The sequence below is a fragment of the Puma concolor genome, chromosome A1 (assembly GCF_028749965.1).
Source record: "Puma concolor isolate L17-30 chromosome A1, mPumCon1.1.hap2, whole genome shotgun sequence".
Taxonomy (NCBI): domain Eukaryota; kingdom Metazoa; phylum Chordata; class Mammalia; order Carnivora; family Felidae; genus Puma; species Puma concolor.
In genome coordinates this window covers 169503041-169526565 of record NC_141667.1, presented here as the reverse complement: position 1 = coordinate 169526565, position 23525 = coordinate 169503041, and the positions used below count along the sequence as shown (strand labels likewise).

The 23525-nt window shown below is 40.8% G+C and overlaps 1 protein-coding gene across 8 annotated transcripts in view; it reads right to left on the bottom strand.

Moving 5' to 3' along the window:
- NALCN (sodium leak channel, non-selective) overlaps positions 1 to 23525 on the bottom strand; it is a 335141-nt gene that overhangs the window by 44289 nt on the left and 267327 nt on the right. For 7 of the 8 annotated variants that reach the window (XM_086708523.1, XM_086708529.1, XM_086708530.1 and 4 more), the window contains 8 exons: positions 10468 to 10569; positions 9962 to 10031; positions 6864 to 6955; positions 6654 to 6776; positions 3824 to 3880; positions 3207 to 3327; positions 2979 to 3110; positions 1853 to 2020 (listed from right to left, as the gene is read on the bottom strand). In XM_086708523.1, coding sequence (XP_086564649.1) covers positions 1853 to 2020; positions 2979 to 3110; positions 3207 to 3327; positions 3824 to 3880; positions 6654 to 6776; positions 6864 to 6955; positions 9962 to 10031; positions 10468 to 10569 — 865 coding nt within the window. Of the gene's footprint in view, positions 1 to 1852; positions 2021 to 2978; positions 3111 to 3206; positions 3328 to 3823; positions 3881 to 6653; positions 6777 to 6863; positions 6956 to 9961; positions 10032 to 10467; positions 10570 to 18384; positions 18472 to 23525 lie in introns of all 8 variants that reach the window. The other variant, XM_086708540.1, reaches the window with a different exon arrangement.

Genomic DNA, 23525 nt, shown 5'->3' with positions numbered 1-23525 from the left:
ATTCAATTAGCCTTGCTGAAATGTTAAAAGGAGGGAATTAACAACAGGTTTTGGATTTTCAGAATAAAAACATATGACTTTCATGTAGGAAAATGGGCTAAGGTATTTTTTTTTTTATTCATATATGAAATTTATTGTCAAATTGGTTTCCATACAACACCCAGTGCTCATCCCAAAACGTGCCCTCCTCAGTACCCATCACCCACCCTCTCCTCCCTCCCTCCCCCCTTCAACCCTTAGTTTGTTCTCAGTTCTCAACAGTCTCTTATGCTTTGGCTCTCTCCCACTCTAACCTCTTTTTTTTTTTTTTTTTTTTGTTCCCCTCCCCCATGGGTTTCTCTTAAGTTTCTCAGGATCCACATAAGAGTGAAACCATATGGTATCTGTCTTTCTCTGTATGGCTTATTTCACTTAGGCTAAGGTATTTTTGATATGGCTTGGGGTTTTCTGATTTTGAAATCTACATTAGTGGAACAAAAGAAAAATGTTTAAATAATTATATTTCCCCTATTTTCTCAAAATGAATTCCTCTCCTTATAAGCAGAGCATAAATTAGAGAGAGAGAGGTTTTGCTTTCTTGTAAGCAATGAGGGCACACAAAAGTGCTATACACAGAGGATTGAGATCATGGAGTCCTAAGAAGTAAGTCTGTTAATTGGTGCTCCCTCTGCTGGATGGTGCCTTGGTCTCATGGTGCCTTGGTCTCAGCACAGAAAAGTGGCAAAGAGTAAAACACTGAACAAACCACTGATCTGTGTTGGTTGAATAATCTAAACATATATCTTCAATATACTAAAATTCTACAAAAACATCATCAGGAGAAAGGCACAAATAAATTCTCTGCTAAATTCTATCAGGGCTCCACGATGCATATACATTAGCTGTCAGGTGATGACATCCTTTTTTCCTTCATTTCCAGCTGTGTGAAAAGCCACCATGTTATGGCTTTAGCACAAAGAAAATGTGAGATTTCAAATATGTCTTTTAAAAATATCAACAACTCTATGCCTATGGAAACATCGCAACCTGTCTTTAAAATACCTTAGAATCAACTGTAACTACAACTGTTCTCTCCCCATAGGTGTGTTTCTAGAAAGCACGATGTAAAATAAGCTTATGTAAGTTAATTCAGGATTTCCATGCATGAGCAGAACTCATCAATAATAAAAAGAACCCTTTGATCACTCCTTTGTAAGGCACAGATCCTTCTGTAACAGATTGCGAGCAATGAGCCTCCTACTCATTGCTTTTCTGCAGCCCAGCTCTTCTAAGGCCCTAAATCAGTGCTCAACTAACGTTTTCTCCTTCGATCACATTTTTAGTATTATTACTGTATCCTGAGGTTAAAGTGGGGTATACCTGTATGTTACTTTTTTTTAAAGTTGTTTTATGTTAACACCCCAAAGATCAGAGACAGTGTCTACACTGTAAGAAACTAGGGACATACAAAATGAAATAATAAGCCCAAATCTATTGACTGCTAATATTTGTGCAGTAGGTGGTGTTGAATCTCACCTTTAATTTCTAGATAAGGAAACTGAAACTCAGAATAAAATTAGGGTCACGAGTTAAGAATGGAAGTATTAGCAAATTCTACCTCTGGGATTCTTGCTTTCATTATACTTTTACTAAAAACGTTCATTGAATAAGTTATATCAAGAAAATATACTGACCAGTCAGAGCATCCATGGGTAAAGTTTCTGACTGTGTGTTGTGTTTTGTTAGTGCCTTTCTTGTCCTCTGGCAATGAATAAGATTGTACTTACCCTTGGCAAGCGAGGGTGTCCCCTCATTCACTACATTACAGCGTGGGGCTGTGTGAGTGGGAGGCAAAAGGGTAAATGTAACACACCAAGAAAATTTCCTTGAAGCCGCTGAAAAGTTCTCGAACAACTTTCCTCATCTGGGGCACCAGTTTGAATATCCGCAGAGGTCTCAGGCACCGAAGAACCATTAAAAGTTGAGCTCCTGATTCAGCAGGCACATTTTGAGGCATCCAACAAAGAAATATCAAACTCACCTGGGAGGGGAAAATAATCCCTAGAATTAATCCCTAGAATTAATATCTTTCACTACCTACACTTTCTGAGAGCCAAGTGCATACAACTTTCCTTGAGCAGAGATTCCACATAGCATGTAGGACAAGCTTTCACTACATATATATGCAATCTCTTAACTCTGATCTCTCAACCCAATATTGACCTGTTAGTGGCCCCACAGGAAAGTCATTAGCTGTACACAGAAATGAAAAGCGGGTGTCCACACTGTGGGTGCATGTACCCCAGTGCATTCTGCACCTTATTTTAACTTACACATGGGAGCTCAGATTGAAATTCCTTTGATCAAGGATACTAAACTTCATGCTTGACCTGATTCTCACTATTTTAATGATGATCTAAAGATACTACATGTTAACGGTCACAATTCTCCTTGTTATGTTGGAAAAGACATTGATTTTATGCCTTCTTGGACATACAGAAAAAATGAAATTTCTTTGAGTTCCCTTCCTATGGTTTCCCAATTTAGTTTAACTGAACAGTTGAATGGTCATCTTGTCTAGGCAGATATTTTTTGTATAGGAATTGAAAGAAATTGGAATTGAAAGTGTCCAATCATACTCACATTAGGTTGCTTTTAGCAATGAGGAGCTCATCAATCAATTATATGGTGTAGATTTTTTTTCCTTATGGGAGCCACAAGATTGCAGGGTGCGAATAAGATTTATTAGACCTTATGAATGTATGTCTTACATGTGTATTAATGTGGTTGATGTATGTGAACCATATCCATGGACATTTTTAATGCTTTTTATTTAGACTTTACATGCATGCCCTTCATTTGCCTGCAATAGATGACCTAAGAACTCAGTAATGACATCTAAACCTCTGGGACTCACGTATCTTTCTCTTGTACTGAGAAATGCAGGAGAGTTCACAAAACCATGACATCTTACATTTAGGAAATAACTAGAGACTTACAAGATATATAAATATGTCCATGACTCCACCAAAGTCCCTGATGACAGCAGTTGGAGTGAAAAATAAGCCATCTGCCATAATCTTCAGATTAAGCTCGATACTCATGAATATCACAAACACGTACTCAGCAATCTGAAATGGGCAAGAGGCAGCTGGGTCACCAACAAGGGGAAAACTGGAGCCCAGTTGTTGTCTGCTGAGCTGTGGGCTGAGATTTGGCAGCCGTACCTGCAAAGTCGGGGCATGCATGACTCTTCGAAAGGGGGACTCAAACATCATAGAAATGCAGGAACAGATGGTTACGATGATCATGACCCAGTCCAGGTAAGTCACCAATCCCAGCAAATCACTGCCAAAGACCAAACAAAACCGAGAAACAACTGTTCTAGGGAAGGCTGTGCGAGTCAGAGATGATCCTTCTGTGATTCTATAAGCAGGACTGGCGTTTTTTAAAAAGCAAATGTTTATGTATTTATTTTTGAGAGAGAGAGAGAGCGAGAGAGAGAGAGCATGTGCATGTGTGTGTGCATGAACAGGGGAGGGGCAGAGAGAGAAAGAGGGAGAGAAAATCCCAAGCAGGCTCCACACTGTAAGCACAGAGCCCGACGTGGGGCTCAGTCCCATGAACTGTGTGAGATCATGACCTAAACTGAGATCAAGAGTCAGACACTCAACTGACTGAGCTACCCAGGTGCCCCATGACTGGCATTAAAAAAAAATCCCTAATTATCTATTTCACAGCACGATATGGAAGAAAATACAGGTAATCGTTATATTTTTATGCAGCATAAAATAGTACATTGAAATTTCAAATGTGCACAGAAAACAGACTTTGTAATGCTTACTAAAGTTGATGATACTTTGTATTTTTCACAGCTCCTGTGACAGGATCTGTTTTAGATCTGCAAGAGAGAACAAACACAAAATACTGCAGCATAGCAAGCATAATTTAGCAGCATGGTATTTATAAACATCTTATCTACCCAAAATTTCTTTTATATCCTCTATAAAATTACATTATACAGGAACTGTGCCTTTGGAAGGCAGAGAGCATTAGACGAAAGAAAAAGCAGGAGGGTTTGCAGCTGATGTTTGTGAAAGTAATTGAAAATTCTCAAAATATTTGATTTTAGAATTCATGACTCCATTCAACAATTTCTTTTTTTAATGTTTGTTTATTTTTTTTGAGAGACAGAGAGTGAGCGAGCAGTGGAGGGGCAGAGAGAGGGAGACAGAGAATCCCAAGCAGGCAGCACACTCTCAGTGCAGAGCCTGACGTGGGGGTCCATCTTGTGAACCTCGAGATCATGACCTGAGCCGAAATCAAGAGTCAGACGCTTAACCAACTGAGCCACCTACATGCCCCTCCTCCGTTCAACAACTTTTTTTAAAATGTCTATTTATTTTTGAGAGGGAGAGAGACAGAGTGTGGGGGTGGGGTAGAGAAAGAGAGAGGGAGACACAGAATCTGAAGCAGGCTCCAGGCTCTGAGCTGTCAGTACAAAGCCCATGAACTGTGAGATCACGACCTGAGCCGAAGTTGGATGCTCAATCAACTGAGCCACCCAGGAGTCCCTCAACAATTTTTGACATGGATATGACAAAGTAGAATTTTGACTTCCATTTAAAAACACTCAGTTAAAATCTCGGCCTTAGCAGTTCAAGGATTTTCCTCATGATTATTCAATTAAATCTCCAGAAATTAAATTGAGCTCTTCCTACTGTATTTAACTGTGATCTTGTTGAGTGATTTACGTAGGATTTCTTGGTGTCCCCACTTTTAAGTTTTACTTTCTAGAAGCCCATAACCAACTTCAGTGAAGTCCCAGACAGTGTGTGTGTGTGTGTGTGTGTGTGTGTGTGTGTGTGAGCTCCCGATTAACAAGTCTTTCTCAGTCCTTATCAGCTGCTGTGCTGACAAAAGGAGAGTCAGTCCACACTAAATGAAGTGGAGAATTAGCAATTAGATGTTAGCATGGAGGATAATTCCAGATGAAACACTCACTTGGGGAACTGATCAAATCAACTCTAAACTACTGGCTTCTTTCTTTACTTTGTGAACACTCAGGGAAGTATTTAATCATTATCATTCAGGTGCTTTAAACTGTGAGGGTCTTTCTAGAACAGCAGAGAGAACACTAGATTGGTAGTCAGAAGAGAGCCTTGCACTAGCTCACGTTCCCAAGAAAAGCCCTTAACCTCTACTGCTCTAAGTGCTCTCCTCTGTTGGAGGGGGTTGGGTACAAATGACACCAAATGGTTCACGAGGTGCCCTCCAGCTCTGAAATATTACCACACTGCATTAGTTTCCTAGGGCTGGTGTAACAAAGTACCAGACTGAGTGGCTTAAACAACAGAAACATTTTCTCTCAGTTCTGGAGGCAAGAAGCCTGAGATGAAGGTGTGGGCAGGGTTGGTTGATTCTGGGGGCCGTGAGGCAAGGACCTGTTCTAGGTGTCTCTCCTTCGCTTGTGGATGGCTGTCTTTTCCCTGTGTCTTCACATTACTCCCCTCTATAGGTAGTCTGTGTCCAAATTTCCTCCTCTTTTTTAAAAAAAATTTTTATGTTTATTCATTTTTGAGAGAGACAGAGCACGAGCCGGGAAGGGGCAGATAGAGAGGGAGACACAGAATGTGAAGCAGGCTCCAGGCTCTGAGTTGTCAGCACAGAACCTGATGCGGTGCTCAAACCCATGAACTGTGAGATCATAACCTGAGCCAAAGTCCAACTGAGACACCCAGGTGCCTCCAAATTTCCCCCTTATAAGGACAGCAGTCATATTGGATTAGGGCCCACCTTAATCATTTTATTTTAATTTAATTACCTCCTTAAAGAGGCTGTTTCTAAATAAAGTCACATTCTGAGGTACTAGGGGTTAAGGCTTCAATATACGACCTTTTTTTTTTTTTTTTTTTTTTTTTGGCAGGAGGATACACACAATTCAGCCCATAACACATAATGATTATCATATGTTACTAATAACGGCATCAGGGAAGTTACAACCACTTAGAGGGAAAGCCTTCACACTTCCTCTGGACTCTTAAGGTCTTCAGGGTATTTACTAATGTTACGCAGGACAAAAATTCCATTTTATCCACTAGTCTGTCTGCTAAAATTGGCTTGGGTCCTCACAAATGCAGTGTCCTCCGTGTTGACCACACCGACAGACTCTTACACATTTCTTCCATGTGAGTAGGGACAGAGACATCAGCCAGCGGGTTTTTATCTCATAAGAGTTGGTAATGGAAGTACTCATCAACTTTATTTCTGTTTTACATTATTCTAGAAGAAACTAATTAGGGTATTTTGACAACACAGAAACTATAAGTCTAAAGGTGTGGGCAATGACCTTCCTTGTGTCATTCAGCCTACCCTTTGGTTCGGTATTTCCAAAACAATATATGGAGTTAGTAACGCTGATATAAACATGAACAAATAAAAATGGCTGTTCAGAGCTTCACAAACGTGAGTTTTATATAAATGTGAACTACTTGCAACCTTTGTTTGTTTTCCACCTGGTCGGCCGCTCAGCAAATAGGAGCAGCATGATTAATTAGCCCACAGTTTATTTTGTGACCCCATTAGGATTACATGTTCCTTCTTCCTTGTATGACAACCCCCCCTGCTGTTTGTACGACTCAGGCCAACACCTGGCTGAAATGGAGTGTACTTACGCATTGAAGCGTGCCCGGACCACCACCCGGCAGAAGTTTCTGAACCTGTGCTCCCGTCCAACTATGAACAGTGGCTTGTCGAAGTATGGGTGATTCTCTCTCAGCTCCTCTTCCTGCACTTTCCTTGAAGGGGAAATTGATGTACAGTAAGGCTAAGGGAAAGGTTGCCATCCAGAAACAAGAGATAAGAAACACCGTAGGACCCCGTACCTTTTCATTTCCGCTTGTTCCTTTTTTTCCTGGATCATCTTTATTTCACTGTCTTCTCTTTGTGCATTTCTATATCTCACTGTATTGGAATGCTAGAAATATAATAAAAGGGGCATATAAAAATGGAAGATTTTTCTGAAGGCCTGAAAATATCACCTATAAGAAACTGAAAGAAATACCTTTATTTTAACATATACATTTTTAGTGGCCACAGTCATCTTAGCAAGGGTATTTTTTTTCCTTCTAAAGGGTATTTTTTTAAAAATAGAAATATTTATTGAGAACCTATTATGTGCCAGGCCCTGTTGTAGTGCTGGGGGTATGGCAAAAGGCAAAAAATCCAGCTCTGTGGGGCTAATGTTCTAGTCAGGTAAGACCGATAAAAATTCAAACACAATATGGGGAGAGTTAGAAAATGTTTGGTGTTATGGTAAAAAGCAAAGGGGACAGAGAGTGCTAGGAGGCTCCAAGTTTAAATCTTTTTTTTTTTTTTTTTTTAAAGCTTGTCCATTTATTTAGAGAAAGAGTGTGTGGGAGGGGCAGAGAGAGAGGGAGAAAGGGAATCTTGAGCAGGCTCTGCCCTGTCAGCACAGGCTCGATCTCACAAACCATGAGATCATGACCTTGAGCTGAAACCAAAAGTCAGACGCTCAACAGACTTAGCCACCCTGGCGCCTCTAGAAGGCTCCAACTTTAAACAGGTCATAGCAGACCTCAATATAAAGACGTTGTTTGAGTGTAGGCTGGAAGGATATGCAGGTCGCTGTGTATCTGCAAAAATGTGCTCTTCCAGAGGAGAGGTGGGTCTGCCTGTGTGCGGCCCAGCCAGCGTGCCGTGTGGGTGAGCATCCACATGGTAGGAGACAATGAGGCCAGAAGGGTGGGAGAGGACCTGGGCATGTAGGACCCTGACTCTGATTTTCACTCCCTGGGAGATGGATGGCCATTGCTCAAATAACCTGATAGATATTATCACAACTATTCCTTAGATTTAATTATCTGTATCTTCTATCATTTGTAATAAGTGAGATAACTGAAGCTCTGTTTTAAATTGCTTCTGTTATGGAGGAAATGACATCAGGGGGGATTTCTTAGGAAATTAGCAGAACTTCATAACCTTTTGCTGTGGAGAAGATGGGGGATGGGTTTTCATTATATGCCTGTGTAGAAAAGAGCATAAAAAGTCTTTGAAGGAGAACTAAGCCTCTGGAATTGAGACTATTCAGGGCCTTTTGTTGTGTATATTTAAACACATATTTTCAAAGCTGTGCTCTAATTTGGTTCTTAAGTAGACTATATATTTCTACTGAATCACACTGAAGGGAAGTGCTTTGAACTACTGTTGCCTCTCTGAATTCTCTCCTAGAAATCTTCTCCATGCAACATGCCTGGTCCTCAAATTAAATGTACACAGGCCATGTGTTGGATCCGATCACAATTCCATGCAGATAATATGGTAGATCATATCAGACAGAGCTCTGCCTTAAGAATCATGGCGCTAACAGATGTGTCTGCCAATTAGAACCTTGTAAATTGGGTAATGATGGTATCAGGTGTTCTCATCACCAACGTCTTCCATTGTCAATTGTGCCTGGAACACTTAAGAGAGTTTACTCTAAGGCAGAAGTTTCTACAGATTGAAAGCAGTTGGATTATGCTGGAAACTCCAGAAAATCTTAACAATAAGAGATAAAGTGGTAAAAAAAAAAAAAAAAAAAAAGACAAGCAAAACCCCAAAACCCCTAAGGCTTGCTACCTTTCTCTTTCTAGACCTCCTTTCTCAAACACCATCCTTGGCTCTGAACATTCAGGACTCTGCCAATTTAGCCAGACTCAACTTAAGACCTGTATTTTAATGAGGACTCCAGTAATGATAATTACTTAATGTGTACTTTTCAAGTCTCTTTTAGAAATCGGCATGATACAGCCGCTTGCGAGTCTAACCCAGAGGTTAGAGTTCTGGTTGCGTGGGTTTCCCTGGGTTTTCATGTAGCTTGTTTTTTCCCTTCGTTCGGGTCTCTGGTCTGATACAGAGGCGCCAACACTGACCATCTTCTCTAGAATTTCCTGCCCCCAAATCTCCATCTTTGGTTTCTATACATTATTTGATTTTTCTTTATAGTACAGAGCAAAACTGTCACAGCAATGAACACATAATGGGCAATAAGTCAAAAACACCCCCAGAAATGATTATATATTTGTTTCCTTGTTTAGTTTTTGTCTCTTTTCCTGAAATGTAAGCTTCGGGAAGGCAGAAGTTTTGTCTTCTTTCCCCACTACTCCTCATCACTTAGAACAGGGCCTGGCACGTGATAAGCACTTGGTAAATATTTTTTGAGTCCATTAATAAATAAATGAGTGACATAGTGTCGAAGAACAAAGAAATTCTTGGGAAATATTATGCAGTCTTTGACAGAAAAATTCTTCTATAAATCACATTTTATTTCTTAGTATGTAAAGCCCTGAAATTAGACACTGGCTCTAGATTCTGGAATATTTGGAAATCAGTAAATGTTTAAAGTTTATGATGCAAATCAATTCTATAAAATGCTTTAAGTGTTTTTAATGTCTGTTAAATGCAACTGACACATCACTCTTGTATTGTCATCTTTATTATTTATATTTTTGAATTTTTAAAATTTTTTATAATTTATTTTAGGGGGGAGAGAGAGAGAGAGGGAGAGCATGAGTGGGGGAGGGGCAGAGGGAGAGCGAGTGAGAGAGAGAGAGAGAGAGAGAGAATCTCAAGCAGGCTCCACACTCAGCATGGAGCCTGATAGGGGGCTTGATCCCATGATCCTGGGATCATGACCTAAACTGAAATTGAGAGTCAGATGCTCAATCGACTGAGCCACCCAGCCTATCTTAATGAAGACATGTGTTTTGTGGGATGTCTGGATTTTTGTACAGTTAACGGTCACTCTTCTGCACTGTCCATTGAATTTGCTTCCTGAGTTTCCTGATTCCCTCTGGCATAAAATCTTATGGAGACAGGACAATGTGACAGAAGGACACAAGTGCTGGAATTGTCTAAACAGTCATCGAAATGAATTTTCATAATCATGCTTCCCAAATCCAAAGCATTGCTTAGAACTTACATCTTGAGTCAGGGTTTCAAGAGATTTCCCCCTGCTGATCCTCTGGCTGTTGGATCCATGTCTTAGTGATCTAAAACAACCACAACCAACAGATCGATACATCTAAGACCAAATTTTGACTTTCAAGCAATGACCATTAGGAGAACAAAATAAATCAACTTTTCTGTTAATAACACACATCACAATAACACACATCACAAATACTTATTATCTCTTTTCAGCAGAAGCTTTAGTTTATTCAAATGTTTTTGATCCCATCTAGAAAATTTCAGAATTTTTCCTTCTGATCTTAAAAGCAAGAATTTGGCCATCACCAAGGAAAAGGTTTTTGCGAGATTTTTTTGAATCTTTGAAACTGATTGTGAGTTTCATCATGGTTGCCATTAGCAAACAGAACAAAGTTCCTCACCCACGCCTGTCTGCTAACCAGGGCTGCGCACAGAGAACATTTCCTATAAAACTCCTTTCCTTGGTTTCTCTGCAGCCTTGTCTCCCAGTATATTTACCTGCGCTCTTGGCGGATATGATGCTGCACACTGAGAATTGACCTTTCCTTTGCTGGCTGCCCCTCAAATGATCCACTCAGCATGCGCTGTCGAGTGCAAGCTCTAGGAAAAAAAAAAAAAAGGAGCCCGAGATAAATGCATGATCTGTACACTTGGGATGAATAATACATAACTGCTCATTATTCTTATTATTTTTAAGGAAACACCAATGATAAGGCAAAACACAGCAAATGACCCATAACCGTAAAGGAAAATGGGCTTGAGGCTCTGTGTCAAGAACACTTACAAAGCAGAACTGTCAGAGCTTCGCGGTGGTGCTAGAAAATAAACAGAAATCTCCTGCCCACCACGACCTGCCTCCCCCTACCCAAGGGGAGAGCTGCCATCAGGATTCTGCTAGCGGTAGGGCCAGCCTAACCATAGGTAGGCATGATGTTGGTTTTGCATTTAGACAAGGAGGTTTCTTTTTTTTTTTTTTTTAATTTTTTTTTTTTTCAACGTTTATTTATTTTTGGGACAGAGAGAGACAGAGCATGAACGGGCGAGGGGCAGAGAGAGAGGGAGACACAGAATCGGAAACAGGCTCCAGGCTCTGAGCCATCAGCCCAGAGCCTGACGCGGGGCTCGAACTCCCGGACCGCGAGATCGTGACCTGGCTGAAGTCGGACGCCTAGCCGACTGCGCCACCCAGGCGCCCCTAGACAAGGAGGTTTCTAATAACAGCCCTCTGGGGAAGGATTTGTCCACCCAGGCCTCTGGGATGATAGAATATATGTTCCAAGGAGATTTTGCAGAACTCCAGGACAATAGGAAAGCATAAAGTTAGAGGCAAAAGTTAGTGGTAAAGAGAAGCAAGCAATTACAGCTGTGATTAATACCTAAAGAAACCTCAGTCTAAAGTCTATGGCTTATAGGTAACCAGTTACTACTTTCTCTGGAATCATGAAACTCTGATGCTTTTTTAAGGCATTCCCTCTTTAAACCATACCTAGGCTGGTATAGTTTCAGATTTGCTAATGAGGGAAGACAATTGGGTGACTCGACACTTGGGGTGTGAATGATTTGAAGAGAAAACAAAATTCCTTTTCCAGAAAGTTCTCTCCAACTGGAAATTACAACGATTCCCTTGATGTAGCAGTCAAGTGGAAAGAAAATAATACAGGGGACTCGGAGGCCTGTGTTCCACAGGCGACACTGTCACGGACTAGTTGAGTGACCTTTGGGCTTAGTTTTCTTATTGGTAAAGTGAGGACATGACCTTGATCTCAAAGAAAACTCACAGATCTCCAATGCAATGATTTTATGATATGCAAATCTTATGATGCTGTATTTATTCAACACTTGAACACATAACTTCTGTCATTGCTTTACATAAAACTTTCATATTTACGTTTTCTAAAATGTGTATCGAGATTGACTTTGAATTATATCATCACTGTCTCGGAGTTAAGATCTTCAAGAAAAAGATCCATTTCTGTTTAGCATACTTTTAAGCAGCTCTTATGATATCATGTGTATATTCAAGTAGCTAAAAATGCTTTTGATGCCAATGAAGGTAATTATGGTAAATACCCATGAAAATCATGCAAATCCGATGAATGGAAAGGAGTTACAGGAAGCAACTCCCACCCCCTCCCCCACCCCAAATCACTCTTTTTAGTTCAATAAGCACATGGACCATTTTGAGATAAAATCCAGACTCAAAATCTTATAAAAAACCAAGGATTTATGGCAGTGATAGACAGACCGTGCTTAGTTCCATGACCAGAATGGTGTCGCATAGGAAGGTGCATTTATAAGTTAGGCTGAATTCACAAAGGTTTAGCACGATCTCATATTATGTATACTAAGATTTGTTTTTCGGACTAAGGACTGCAAATCATGAAGCATCCTGAGCACATCCATTTGGAGAAGAGTGTTATCCTGGCATAGATCTATAGATCCCTCCTATTTGTGTAAATGTCAAGGCTTAACCTATAGCCACTGTCTTAGTAACCTTTATTTTTTGTCACAAGACTCCCCGCTAAAGCAGTTGAGCCCTTAGGCCTTAAATACAAAACACATACAACTTGATTACAGTATACAAGTTTGAGCTGGCCATCGTCCGTGCTACGTCTGAAGTGGAAGAACTTCTCTGGCCTTGAGCTGCCTGTGATAAGGGACTGCTGGTGTCTGCCCCACAGCCCAGTGTGAGCAGGCCCAGGCATTCTTGCTGGGAAAGAGTTGGGAATGCATCTACTGACTCCAGAACCTCATGGATGTCCCAGCACCCAAGTCATCTTAACACACCCACGCCCACTGGGGTGGCTCTGTGGATCCTACTGAGACTCCCTCCTCTGACTGAACAAGACAGGAAGGTCCCAACAGAGGGTGGAGGTGTGCTCACCATTGGAAAGACTCCGAATCCCATGGCGTCTCTTCCATCCCCTCCACCAACAGCAAAGCTGAAGTGTGGTGAGAAGGCAACCCCCCTTTCCTTTCTGGCTCAAGATCAGTCCTTTCTTTCCCACTGGGGTCTATCTAGAGAATTGAGAACCTAATCGTAAAATGGGCTGGAATTTCAACCATACATGTGACATGTGAATCTTTGTTCTCTGTATGAGTCACTCATTGAGCTCAGGGTGAGGGGGACTGGTTTTTAGCTCGACTCTGCAACCAGAAAACATGTGCTTCATCAGACTAAGATAGCCACTTCTATGCATAAAATATATAAAAGCATTGGCTTCCATTTCCTCTTCCTATCACTTTCTTCTGTGTATATAACAGTGTTTGTTAGTACAATTTCAAACCAGATAGTGATGAGAAAAAGAACACTGGGCTCAGCAACTCTGAGCCAGTAAAATCGTGTAACGAGTGACTTCAGAGTTCTGCTCGAGCCAAGGCTACACCTTGATGGTTTTCATTTCCTCACTCAGGGGACCCTGCCAGAGCCTTGTGTTCTCTGAACAGAGGAATTCTTACCCACTGCCTCTTTTCCTGGAACTCCAAACGTACCCTCGTGACCTGAGCAAAGTGAAATCAGGCAGACGCAGCGATCTTTCCATGGTGTGAAGAGGTCGCCTTTGGTGCCTCAGGCTTAGTGTGACTGTCTCTGACTCCTATGCCAGCCATGCACCCGAGCACCGCTGCCACGTCTGGTCCAAAATAAAGGTCAACAACCATCTCCATTTTCTTTTAGCAGCCTTCTTGTTGAGTCTCTTCTCAGACCAAATGCTCTGATAGCTCACTCTTGCCTTTGCATATCCAGTGGTTTTTGAAGTAGGACACTATAGGTAAATGCTAGAGTTTCTTAGCTGAAAACTAGGGGCCACATTCATCTAGCAAATGGCTATATAAACACTTGGGTTAAGGCAATTTGCAGGGATTGAGGTTGGGCACGTGAAAGGCAGTTCATCTGAAGGCTCTTGAAGGCTTTTATTCCTCTTCTAAGGATGGTGGTGGATGTTACTTACGTTAAAATTCAAAATCCTCTTGTTCACACTGTATCCATTATAGTTAATAACTAGCTATTTGTCTATGATAATTTTCCCATAAAAACAACAGGTAATAGTATAGAAGAAACAACTTTTCTACAGATACATAAATCTGTCTAAAAGAAAACAAGGGAAAAATCTAATTACATTATACAAAAAAGCTAGCTGCCCAAAATGGGTTTCCTACGGATGAAAGGAGGAATTCATATGGAAAGACATAAATCTGGGATAGGAGAGGAGATGTAGGGAGCAAGGAAAGAAGTTGCATAATAGCTCTGCCCTGAGGACATCTGGACATTGAAGCAGGTAGAGAAAGAAGGTCATATTATGATGTTTCTGCATAAAGAAAACAGCCTGATACATAAGCCATCATCACCTTCTTTAATAATGTACAATATTTTGTTATTTTGGAAAATAACAGCCTTGGTAGAAAATTATTCACTTCAATCTGGCACAATCGAATTCCATGAAGATGTTTCACATTCTCTAATACAATGTGCCAAGGTTCACACAGAAGTATGGTAGGAGTTTGTTTTATTATTTTCAAAAGGAAATACAATTTTATTATACACAAGCATATATTGTAATCCAAACTATGAACTACCAAAAAGTATTCTGACATGTGTAATATAGTCACAAACTCAGACATAAATGAGTCCTGATAAGTAACATAAAGTGAGAAAAGAATATTCACCCGCAAGAGAAATGTTTTATGTTCCATGTTTCTGTAGCATGTTATTAACCACACTTTGTTCAACGCTTATGGCATTTGGTCATCATTGGTCACCTCCCTTATTAGGCAGTGAGTTCTTTAGGGGCCCGTTTGATCACTTGTCCTCGTGTTCTAGGAAATGCGGTTGCTGGCACACCCGTGAGCAGAGCCAGGGGACAGAATGGGTAAGTGCAAGGCAGGGAGGTAAAGGTATAAGGAGAGCACAGGTCGCTGAGGGAGGTGTGGGACTGGTTCTCGAACTTGCTAGTCTCAAGGTTCAATTAGCACATCAGGTTAGTACTTTCCTACCCAGCATCAGGGCTTGAACAGAAAGTTTTGCCTTGGACTGAAGACTAATGGAGGAGTCGATTTGAGAACACCAAGGTTTAGGACTGTGCAGTTCCGACCTCAGCCTTTGCCGGCTGTGGGACCTCTAGCAGGTGATGGGCATTCTCTGAGCCTCCATGTCCTATATGTAAAATGGGGAACAATAACACCTCTTCCAGCAACTTCATAGGGAGTGAGTTGGGAGGACCAACTATGATTATGAATGTGCCAGTCTTTGGAAACACTGACACTCTGTTTACATTTTAGTTGCTGTTATTTACTTTTCTGTCTCGCCCCATGCCATGGTTGGTATTAAAACGTTCGACAGAGGGTGGAGGACAGAAAAGCAAATGTGACAGAGGTTCACACTGGGGGGTAAGTCTCCTCTGTTCTGACTCTGCTCAACGGCGATATATGTTACGGACTAGAGCTGCAGCTTCTTAACCTGTCTCTACGCATCCACGCTCAATAAACATGTTGCATTATTATCCCCAGCCACATGACCTCTGAAATGAACACCTGCAATGTTACTGTGTAGGTGTTTCTCAGATGGCCCTTAGTGATACCTCCTCCCTGGTTTTCATGCCCTTGTGCAACCCAGAAATGTGGGCAACTTGCTCCTCGCCGATGTAAGGCAAATGGGATGGGATAGGTCACAAAAGACCTGCCCAAGCAGGCTGCCATGTCATGAGATGTTCTGTGGAGAGATTCCCTTCTTATGGAATGAGGGTGGTCTTCCATTAACAGAGCATGAGGAATCAAAGCATTTATTTAACTGCTAGTGAGGCACTAAATCTTATTAAGAACCATGAGAAGGGTGCCGGGGTGGCTCAGTCAGTTGAGCGTCAGACTCTTGGTTTTAGCTCAGGTCATGACCTCATGGTTTCATGGGTTCGAGGCCCACATCAGGCTCCGTGCTGAACAGTGTGGAGCCTGCTTGGGATTCTGTCTCCCAATCTCTCTCCTCAACTGCCCTCAACTCCTCAACTGCCCTCCTCAGGGCAGTTGCCCTCCTCAACTCCTCAATCTGCCCCTCCTCAACTCACGCCCTCTCTGTCTTTCTCAAAATAAATAAATAAACTTAAAAAAAAAAAAAGACCGGTGACAGTGAGCTAGTTAGGGGATTCCTCCCAGGCAAGTCAAAAGGCCTGCAGCCTTATGAGAGACCCAGCTAAGCCACACCCATGTTCCTGACTGAGGCTGTGAGATTAATCTGTGTTATTTCAATCACCAACCTTTGGAGTCACTTGTTACACAGCAATTGGCAACTAAGACAGTTGTCATCGTTGTCTTAAAGTCTTCAACAACCCTATTGCTCTTCAGAGTAAGACTAAGACAAGAAGCTCAGCATAACTTCAAAGTCCCATAGGACCTGCCTCATCTTTTACCATCAGGGACCCCCTGCTCCGGCCAGTCAACCTCTTTGGCCTTTCAGTTCCTTGTGTGGGCCTCACTCCAAAAAGCTCTAAGAGAGCAGAGGTTGACTTAGTTACTGCTCACTTGTTACTTCACCTTGTACACAGTAGGTGCTTAATAAATATTTGTGAAATGAGTAAATCGTGAAATACTGCGAAGATCAAACATTTTGAGGCACGGAAATAATCACAAATAGCACACACCGCATGTGTTTGAAATATGCTTTTCAAAGGGGAAGGTGATTTTATCTCCAGTTAGAATACTATGCTACTCAAGAAATGGGCTGCACACCTATAACAGATGAGGCCCTGAGATAGTAATAAAAAAAAAAAAATCAGACATTGCTTCTTGCAGGTAGAAAATTTATAAATCTTTATCTATAGTCTCTGTGACTGTGAAGGGAGACCTTCAAGCCTACATGAGGCAGAGCTGAACTCATTTCAATTTCTTAAATGGGAGATCTGATCTGTCCCTGGGAACATGGTCCCCATACACGGTGTCTTATATGAATCTACTACCGAGCTGAAATAGTAAATAAGTAAGGATTTTGAGACTTTTACAACTTTACCAATAAGAATGCACACATCATTAAAATTCCTCAGTAATAGACCTAGTCAGAAGGAAAAGTATTTGAATATTCAATTAAGTTATATTTTGCCACTTTAAATTTTTCATTAGAATTTAGATGCCTTTTGGTCTCCCCTGAAGATAAAAGAAATACATTTTCAGGATGAAAACATTCACTTATTTGTTGCCTAGAGAAAAAGCAAAGCTAATAGTATTGAAAATACACACCACGAACTTGAGGGACAGTCTAGCTTTCCTTAGGGGAAAGACCACAGAGTTGTGGTATTAGGATCTCATCATCTTCCCCATATCTCTTCATGATGGCAAGTACTAGCAAGCCAGTTTCTTAGAAACTCCATCTAGTGGTCTGATACAAAACAAATTGGTGCCTGCTTGTCTTCTGGAACTGGGACGCACAAGGCTTCAAGTGTCTGGTGAAAAATAATGAAGTCTTTTGTCTTGTCTGAGTGAGGAAATTCTCCATTATGCAGGCATGTGTAATCCCTTTATTCCTGCTCCCTGGAGGAGAATTACAGTGAGGCATTTTCCTTTTCCCAGTTGGGGTTAATGTTATGCCCTCTCTACCTTTGAAAGTAAAACAAGACTAGGACCCCTGACGATGATTCAAATGTGGGAATATTCTTCAGCAAACACACATTCCCAGTTGCAAAAATATTACCCCTGGTTTCTTGCCAAGCCTTTGAAAAAAACATATGAAAGATTGATTCTTTTTTTCTTCCTCTCTCTGCATTGCCTTTGTGCTGTGGAATTTCAATTGCCTCTTATATGACAGCTATATATATATATATATATATATATATATATATATATAGTCTTTTATGGAGGTGGAGGGAAGAGAATCATGTCTTAAGAAATTGTCTCTATTTTTCTTGACATTTCTCCATCACAAATATTTTTAAATTGGCCCAAAGATTATGGTTATAAGAGAGATCTTTGGAGCTTTATTAGCCTTTAAACACCACTAGTTGTTTATAGAAATAGTAGCAGGGGGTCCTCGGTTTCTTTCTTCTCTCTCTCCATATCTTCTTTCTTAATGTTCCAGAACAAGGGTGTGGGAAAAGCCTGTACATTCTGTAATGAAAGAGAGAGGCCTATGAGTCTTCAAATTATTTTCATTCATTATAGAAAAGTTAGATTGCATGAAACCATCTGGTCTTAAGCGTAATTACCATCTAAAGGAACTGCAGTGTAAATCTGCAGAGCATTACATTGGAGGGATTTTACTCCAACCTTGGGCTCCACAAGTTAACACACTGCAAAGTATTATCAGATGTTGGTTAATATAATGTAATCACATCGACAGAAAACAGGAAAACAGTCCTTCTGTGGTAATTACGGGAAAGCGTGGCTGTAGAATGGTGTAAGAGAATGGGGGATGAGTATCCTGGAAAGGGCTCTCACCTGCCTCCAGGAGAGTGACAATGAGGTCCTCCAAAGTGAAGACAACAGCGGACATTAACAGGTGAGCTCCTCTGTAATGGCCTCTTGCTGAGGTGAGGAAAAAGGTGCATTTTTATGGAGTGACTACCCCACTCCTTTGTGAATGGGCCCAGTCCCGAGTAAATGGATATGGCTCTTTAATAGCAACAGCGGATTTGTTCTTTCCAGTCTTGAGCTATTCATAACAATGTTGTCATAAGCACACATGTAAACATGTGGGCAACCAGAACCTTGTTGTAGACTGAAACATAAAAGAAGCCTTAGTGTCTTATCGTATGCAGGTATGATAAATAAAAAAGACAATCAGCTCATGGGCAATCCATGCCTTTAGTGCATCTATTAAAATTCAGCAAATAGAATGTCTGAAACCCCACACCACACTAGGGTTTAAATTTGGTAATGCTCCATCTGTCTCAGAAAAACGTAAATTACAATGTAAAGATTGGACTTTTTATTATAACAAAAATGAAATTTTGCAAATGTTGCGGAAACCATATGAACCAATTTTTCTACTGAGATGAATTTTCTTATACTACTTATTGCTTTATGCTCCAATGATAAAAGAGTAAAAGAGAAACCCTGTTAAAATAGTTTGCTGCATCTGTTGGGTAAAATTTAATAGTAGCTCTCCTGATCCATAGCACAATTATAATCACTTTGTAATAATGTACAAATCATGTACAATCTCAACGAAATATAACATATTTTGATTACCACAAATCAGGAAACAACTAGGAAAACGTCTTTGAAATATATTACTTTACTGTGTATGATAATGGATGTTGATTAGACTTCTCGTGATAATCATTTCATAATACATACAAATCTCCTCGAATTATTATGTTGTACCCCTGAAATTAATACAATGTTATATGTCAATTATATCTCAATGAAACTAAGAAAAGTTCAAGGAAAGTTTGATTTAATTTAAAAAAAATTTTTTTAATGTTTATTTATTTTTGAGAGAAAGAGAGAGCCAGAGCATGAGCAGGGGAAGGGCAGAGAGAGAGGGAGACAGAGTCCGAAGCAGGCTCCAGGCTCTGAGCTGTCAGTCAGCACAGAGCCCAACGCGGCGGGGGGTGGGGGGGGGGGTGGGGGGGGCTTGAACCCGCAAACCGTGAGATCATGACCCGAGGCAAAGTCAGATGCTCAACCAACCAAGCCACCCAGGCACTCCGGAAAGTTTGATTTTAAAAAAGCAAAAATATATATATTATTTTGCTTAAATGAAGTTCTATTTGGCCTCTTTGCCTCTTTATGTTTTATACAAATGCATACACCCACAGATCTTATCTTCTCATTGCTCTCTGAATACACTTAAGTTCCATATACTTAACTTAGTCTCTGTATCTCCAAATGGTCTTTCAACTAGTCTACAAGAGTTTTTAAATCTCATAAATAAGAAAAACCAACAATGAAGCAGCCTTAATAGAATCACAGATAAATAGTTATGAAAATATCTAATATTTAATTACATATTTGATTAATATTCAATGTTTTGATGGTAATATATTCAATATTAATAATTAGTATTCAATACATTAACATCTACAAATACATTACATATGTTAACAGAATCTTTAATAAATTAGATGTTAATAATTTAATATTTTATTAATATTGAGTATATTAATACCTGATACTCTGTTTCCCAAAAACTTTGGGTGATTCTTACCAAATGTTTGCCATAAAGAGTTATTGCTCTGTCAGGAGGCTGACCAAAACTCAGCTTCATGGGTACCTGTGCTTCTCACCTGCAAGGTCCTTCTAGCATCCTCCCCTCCTGTGCTGGAGCGCATTCCACTGAGCGGTTGGCAAGTCTAACGGGAAGATCTGTGAGAGGCTACAAAGCACTCAGCCCCTCCAAGCGGTGCTAGTCGGGCCCAGAATGTGGGGCTGCAGGAAACTAACATGACCTCATCCAAAGCTGCTGAATTGCTAGGCTGAATGATGAAACAAGAATTTGAAAAGGAGAGCTTGTCAGATGGGAAGGAGCACTCGTGGGGTAAGATGCTAATGCTTTGCATTATTAAGCTCGCTTAGATTTCCATTTAATTGGGCCAGCTTCAGAGAGCTGGGAGCTCTGGGTCTAGACAGGGGAGGACAGAATAAGAATGAAGAGGGCCGTTTGTCCTTTCCTCAAATTTCCCTTGTCATATAGCTAATGATGTGCACAGGAACAGGTGGCCCCTTGGAGGGCTTCACAGGGGTTTAATTTGAACTCCTTCCTCTAGAAAACTCCACCATCTCCTCAGTCTCTGTAATATCAGGCTCATCTGTCTTCCAGAGGAATGTGACCTAGATGCTTCTGTTCTAGAGGAGAGCCCAGGTGTCAGTTCATCTGTCCTGAGCCCCGGGGAGGCAGCCGTGGGAGAACAGGACCCAAAAGGCCAGAGGACAAAAACACTCTCATTCAGCCTACAGCCTATGAAAGAGGAGCCCTAGCTAAGTCCTCACCGCCTAGAAGTTGCGGGGCTCCAAAGTGATGCACACACCTAAGTTCCAGGTAGGCACTTACAACCCATGCAGAAGACAATGTCACGCTTGTCTCCACCATGGCAGTATTGTTCTTCTGCTAATGGTGCCTCTGAGGGCAGGTCTATGGTCTCTTCCAGCCATTCCTCATGCCCGAATCACCAGCCTCTCTTATCCTGCAGAGATCTTGATTTAAATCCAACTCTCACTCTTCCACCTGCCAAGTCAATCAGGCTCACCTTTACCAACACCTGTGACCATGCCCTCAACGTCCCCCTCTCCCTTTTCTTTGCAACATGCTTGTCTCTACCTGTTTGGCTAGGTCTCCCAATTCTGAGATAAGACCATTTTTTTCCTGGCCCATCCAAGCAGAGCAGAGAATGTCATAGTTGCACTTGAGACATTTCAAAGACCGTGGGTCTCCATTCCCAAGACTTTCAGTCAGTTACAGGTGATGCCAACTCTGGTTGATGAGTCTATGTTATTAGTTTGGGAGTATATCCACCAAATGATGTGAACAAATGAGCTGATGATGCTTTTAATGTTAGCAAGACTAGCACAAGGGTGGAGCCAGAATGCCAACCCAGACTGGCTACTGAGCCACTGAGTAAGTGATAGACACTGCTCATTTACTCCTATGAGGTTGCTTATACCTCCACTTGAAAGGCATAAGAAGTTGAGACTTTCCAAGGACTTAACCATGACTCAGAGGATTCAAAGCCAAGCATGGCTAACTGCAAAGCCTGTCCTCTTTCCACTTCTACTATACTGCCACAGCATACTCTATGTGACTATTTGGATTTGAACAAGAATGAGGTGACCTTTGTAGCTCAGAGTCAAGAAGGCCACACAATTTCAGTCCACATATGAGCTTTCCTGAGCTGACTTATCCATCAGGGCCTAAGGTTGGAGTTGCAACAGATATCCAGCAAAAGATCTTCCATGAAGACACCTCTATTAGCCCCAGATGGCTAAAGCTGGTTCCTCTCTACCACAGGAAGTTTTATGGAGAATATGGAGGGAGAGGAATGAGATTGGAGAGGGTTATGGTCCTAAATACTTAAGCTGCCCCAGACAGCAAGGATGCCTGTAGACCACATAGTACCTTTGCATAAATTGGGAAAAGCCTGTTCCTCTGGAGAGATGTAGTCCTATGCCAGGGGCACTGCCTGGCAAGGAGGGTGTGCCTTAGGTACAGTGGGGGCTAGATTTCAGCTTCTAATTTCCCCTTGACCTGGCAACTCTGTATGATGCATAACATGTTTGTACACCCTGAGAAGCATTCATGAGTATGGGAAAAACAAAGGCCTTAGTGGTTGTCCATAGAGTGGATGAAAACAAAGGACCTTCTATAATTTAAAAGCATAGAGTCATAGTTAATACATGGATTTTGGAGTTACACCGACCAGGGTTTGATTCCTGGTTCTCTGGCTCCCTGATTCATTAGACAAGGTGATTTAGGCAGGTTAGCTAAGCTTCCTGAGACTTAATTTTTCCTCTCTAAAACAGAGTTAATAGTCCTTGTCTTTCAGGGTTTGCTATGAGGACCTAATGAGACAGAGGTTATAAAATAGTACAGTGTTTAGTGCACAGTCATCTTCCAGTAAACGGGAGAGATTAGTTTCATAAGTTGTTGAGGACACATAAATATGGCTGCCTAATTGGGAAATCAGATTGTAGTTGGTATTGATGTGATACCCAAGACCATTTCTATGGTTTGTGATCTTGGGAGAAAGTACTTACCCAGTCTAAGACTCAGTTTTGTCACGCATAACATAGGGGTAATGATAGTATTTTTCCTAAATAGGTGTATTGTACAGATTGACTGACATAATACGTGTAAGATCTTAGCATCATATGTGGGTCTTAAAAAAATATTCATTATTCATTCTTTTCCCATTTCCCTTTTCCTACTCCTCTATCTTCATGTTGGGAAGGCATTTTCATGGCATAATGTAAACATAGTTTAGGGGACAAAACACTTTATTTTATGAGACATTTTAGATAAATGATTTCAATTATTAAAGTCACTCAGTAAGGGAACCATGACTATGCTCTGTATGAATTTTCTCGTCACAGTTGTGTTCACAGAACTAGAGATATTACTGAAGACTCTTCCATCTGACTAGTGTCATAATCATGTGCTCAGGGCAAATATGAACTCTTTGAGGGAATAATCTATGTGTCCAGTATCTCGGAAAATGCCTGGTGCATAGAAGATGCAGCAGAAGTATTTCTTGAATGAGCAAGTCCTTTCCTTCCGGAAGAAAATCCAGCTAATGTCATTTGAAAATCTGTTTCTTAACAAATGTGTTCTGATTTTATTTATATTTAAGTAGTATAGCAAATGTATTTGTACAATTTGTACATTTGTACATAAAAATGATTCTCTTAGAGAAAAAATAACCCCACAGATGTCATTAAATAGACTTAAAATTTTTTTGTAGTAAGTAGCATTCAACTAAAGGCTATTCCTTAGACTTTAAAGAATTATTAATATGAGTGCACGGCAAGGAAGATTTGGTTGTAGATCCAAATATCAGAATTCAAATACTATGCTAGACTGATAATTCAAAAAAGGTTATAAAGACACTTCCTAACTAGTGAATTACTTATGGAAAACCACA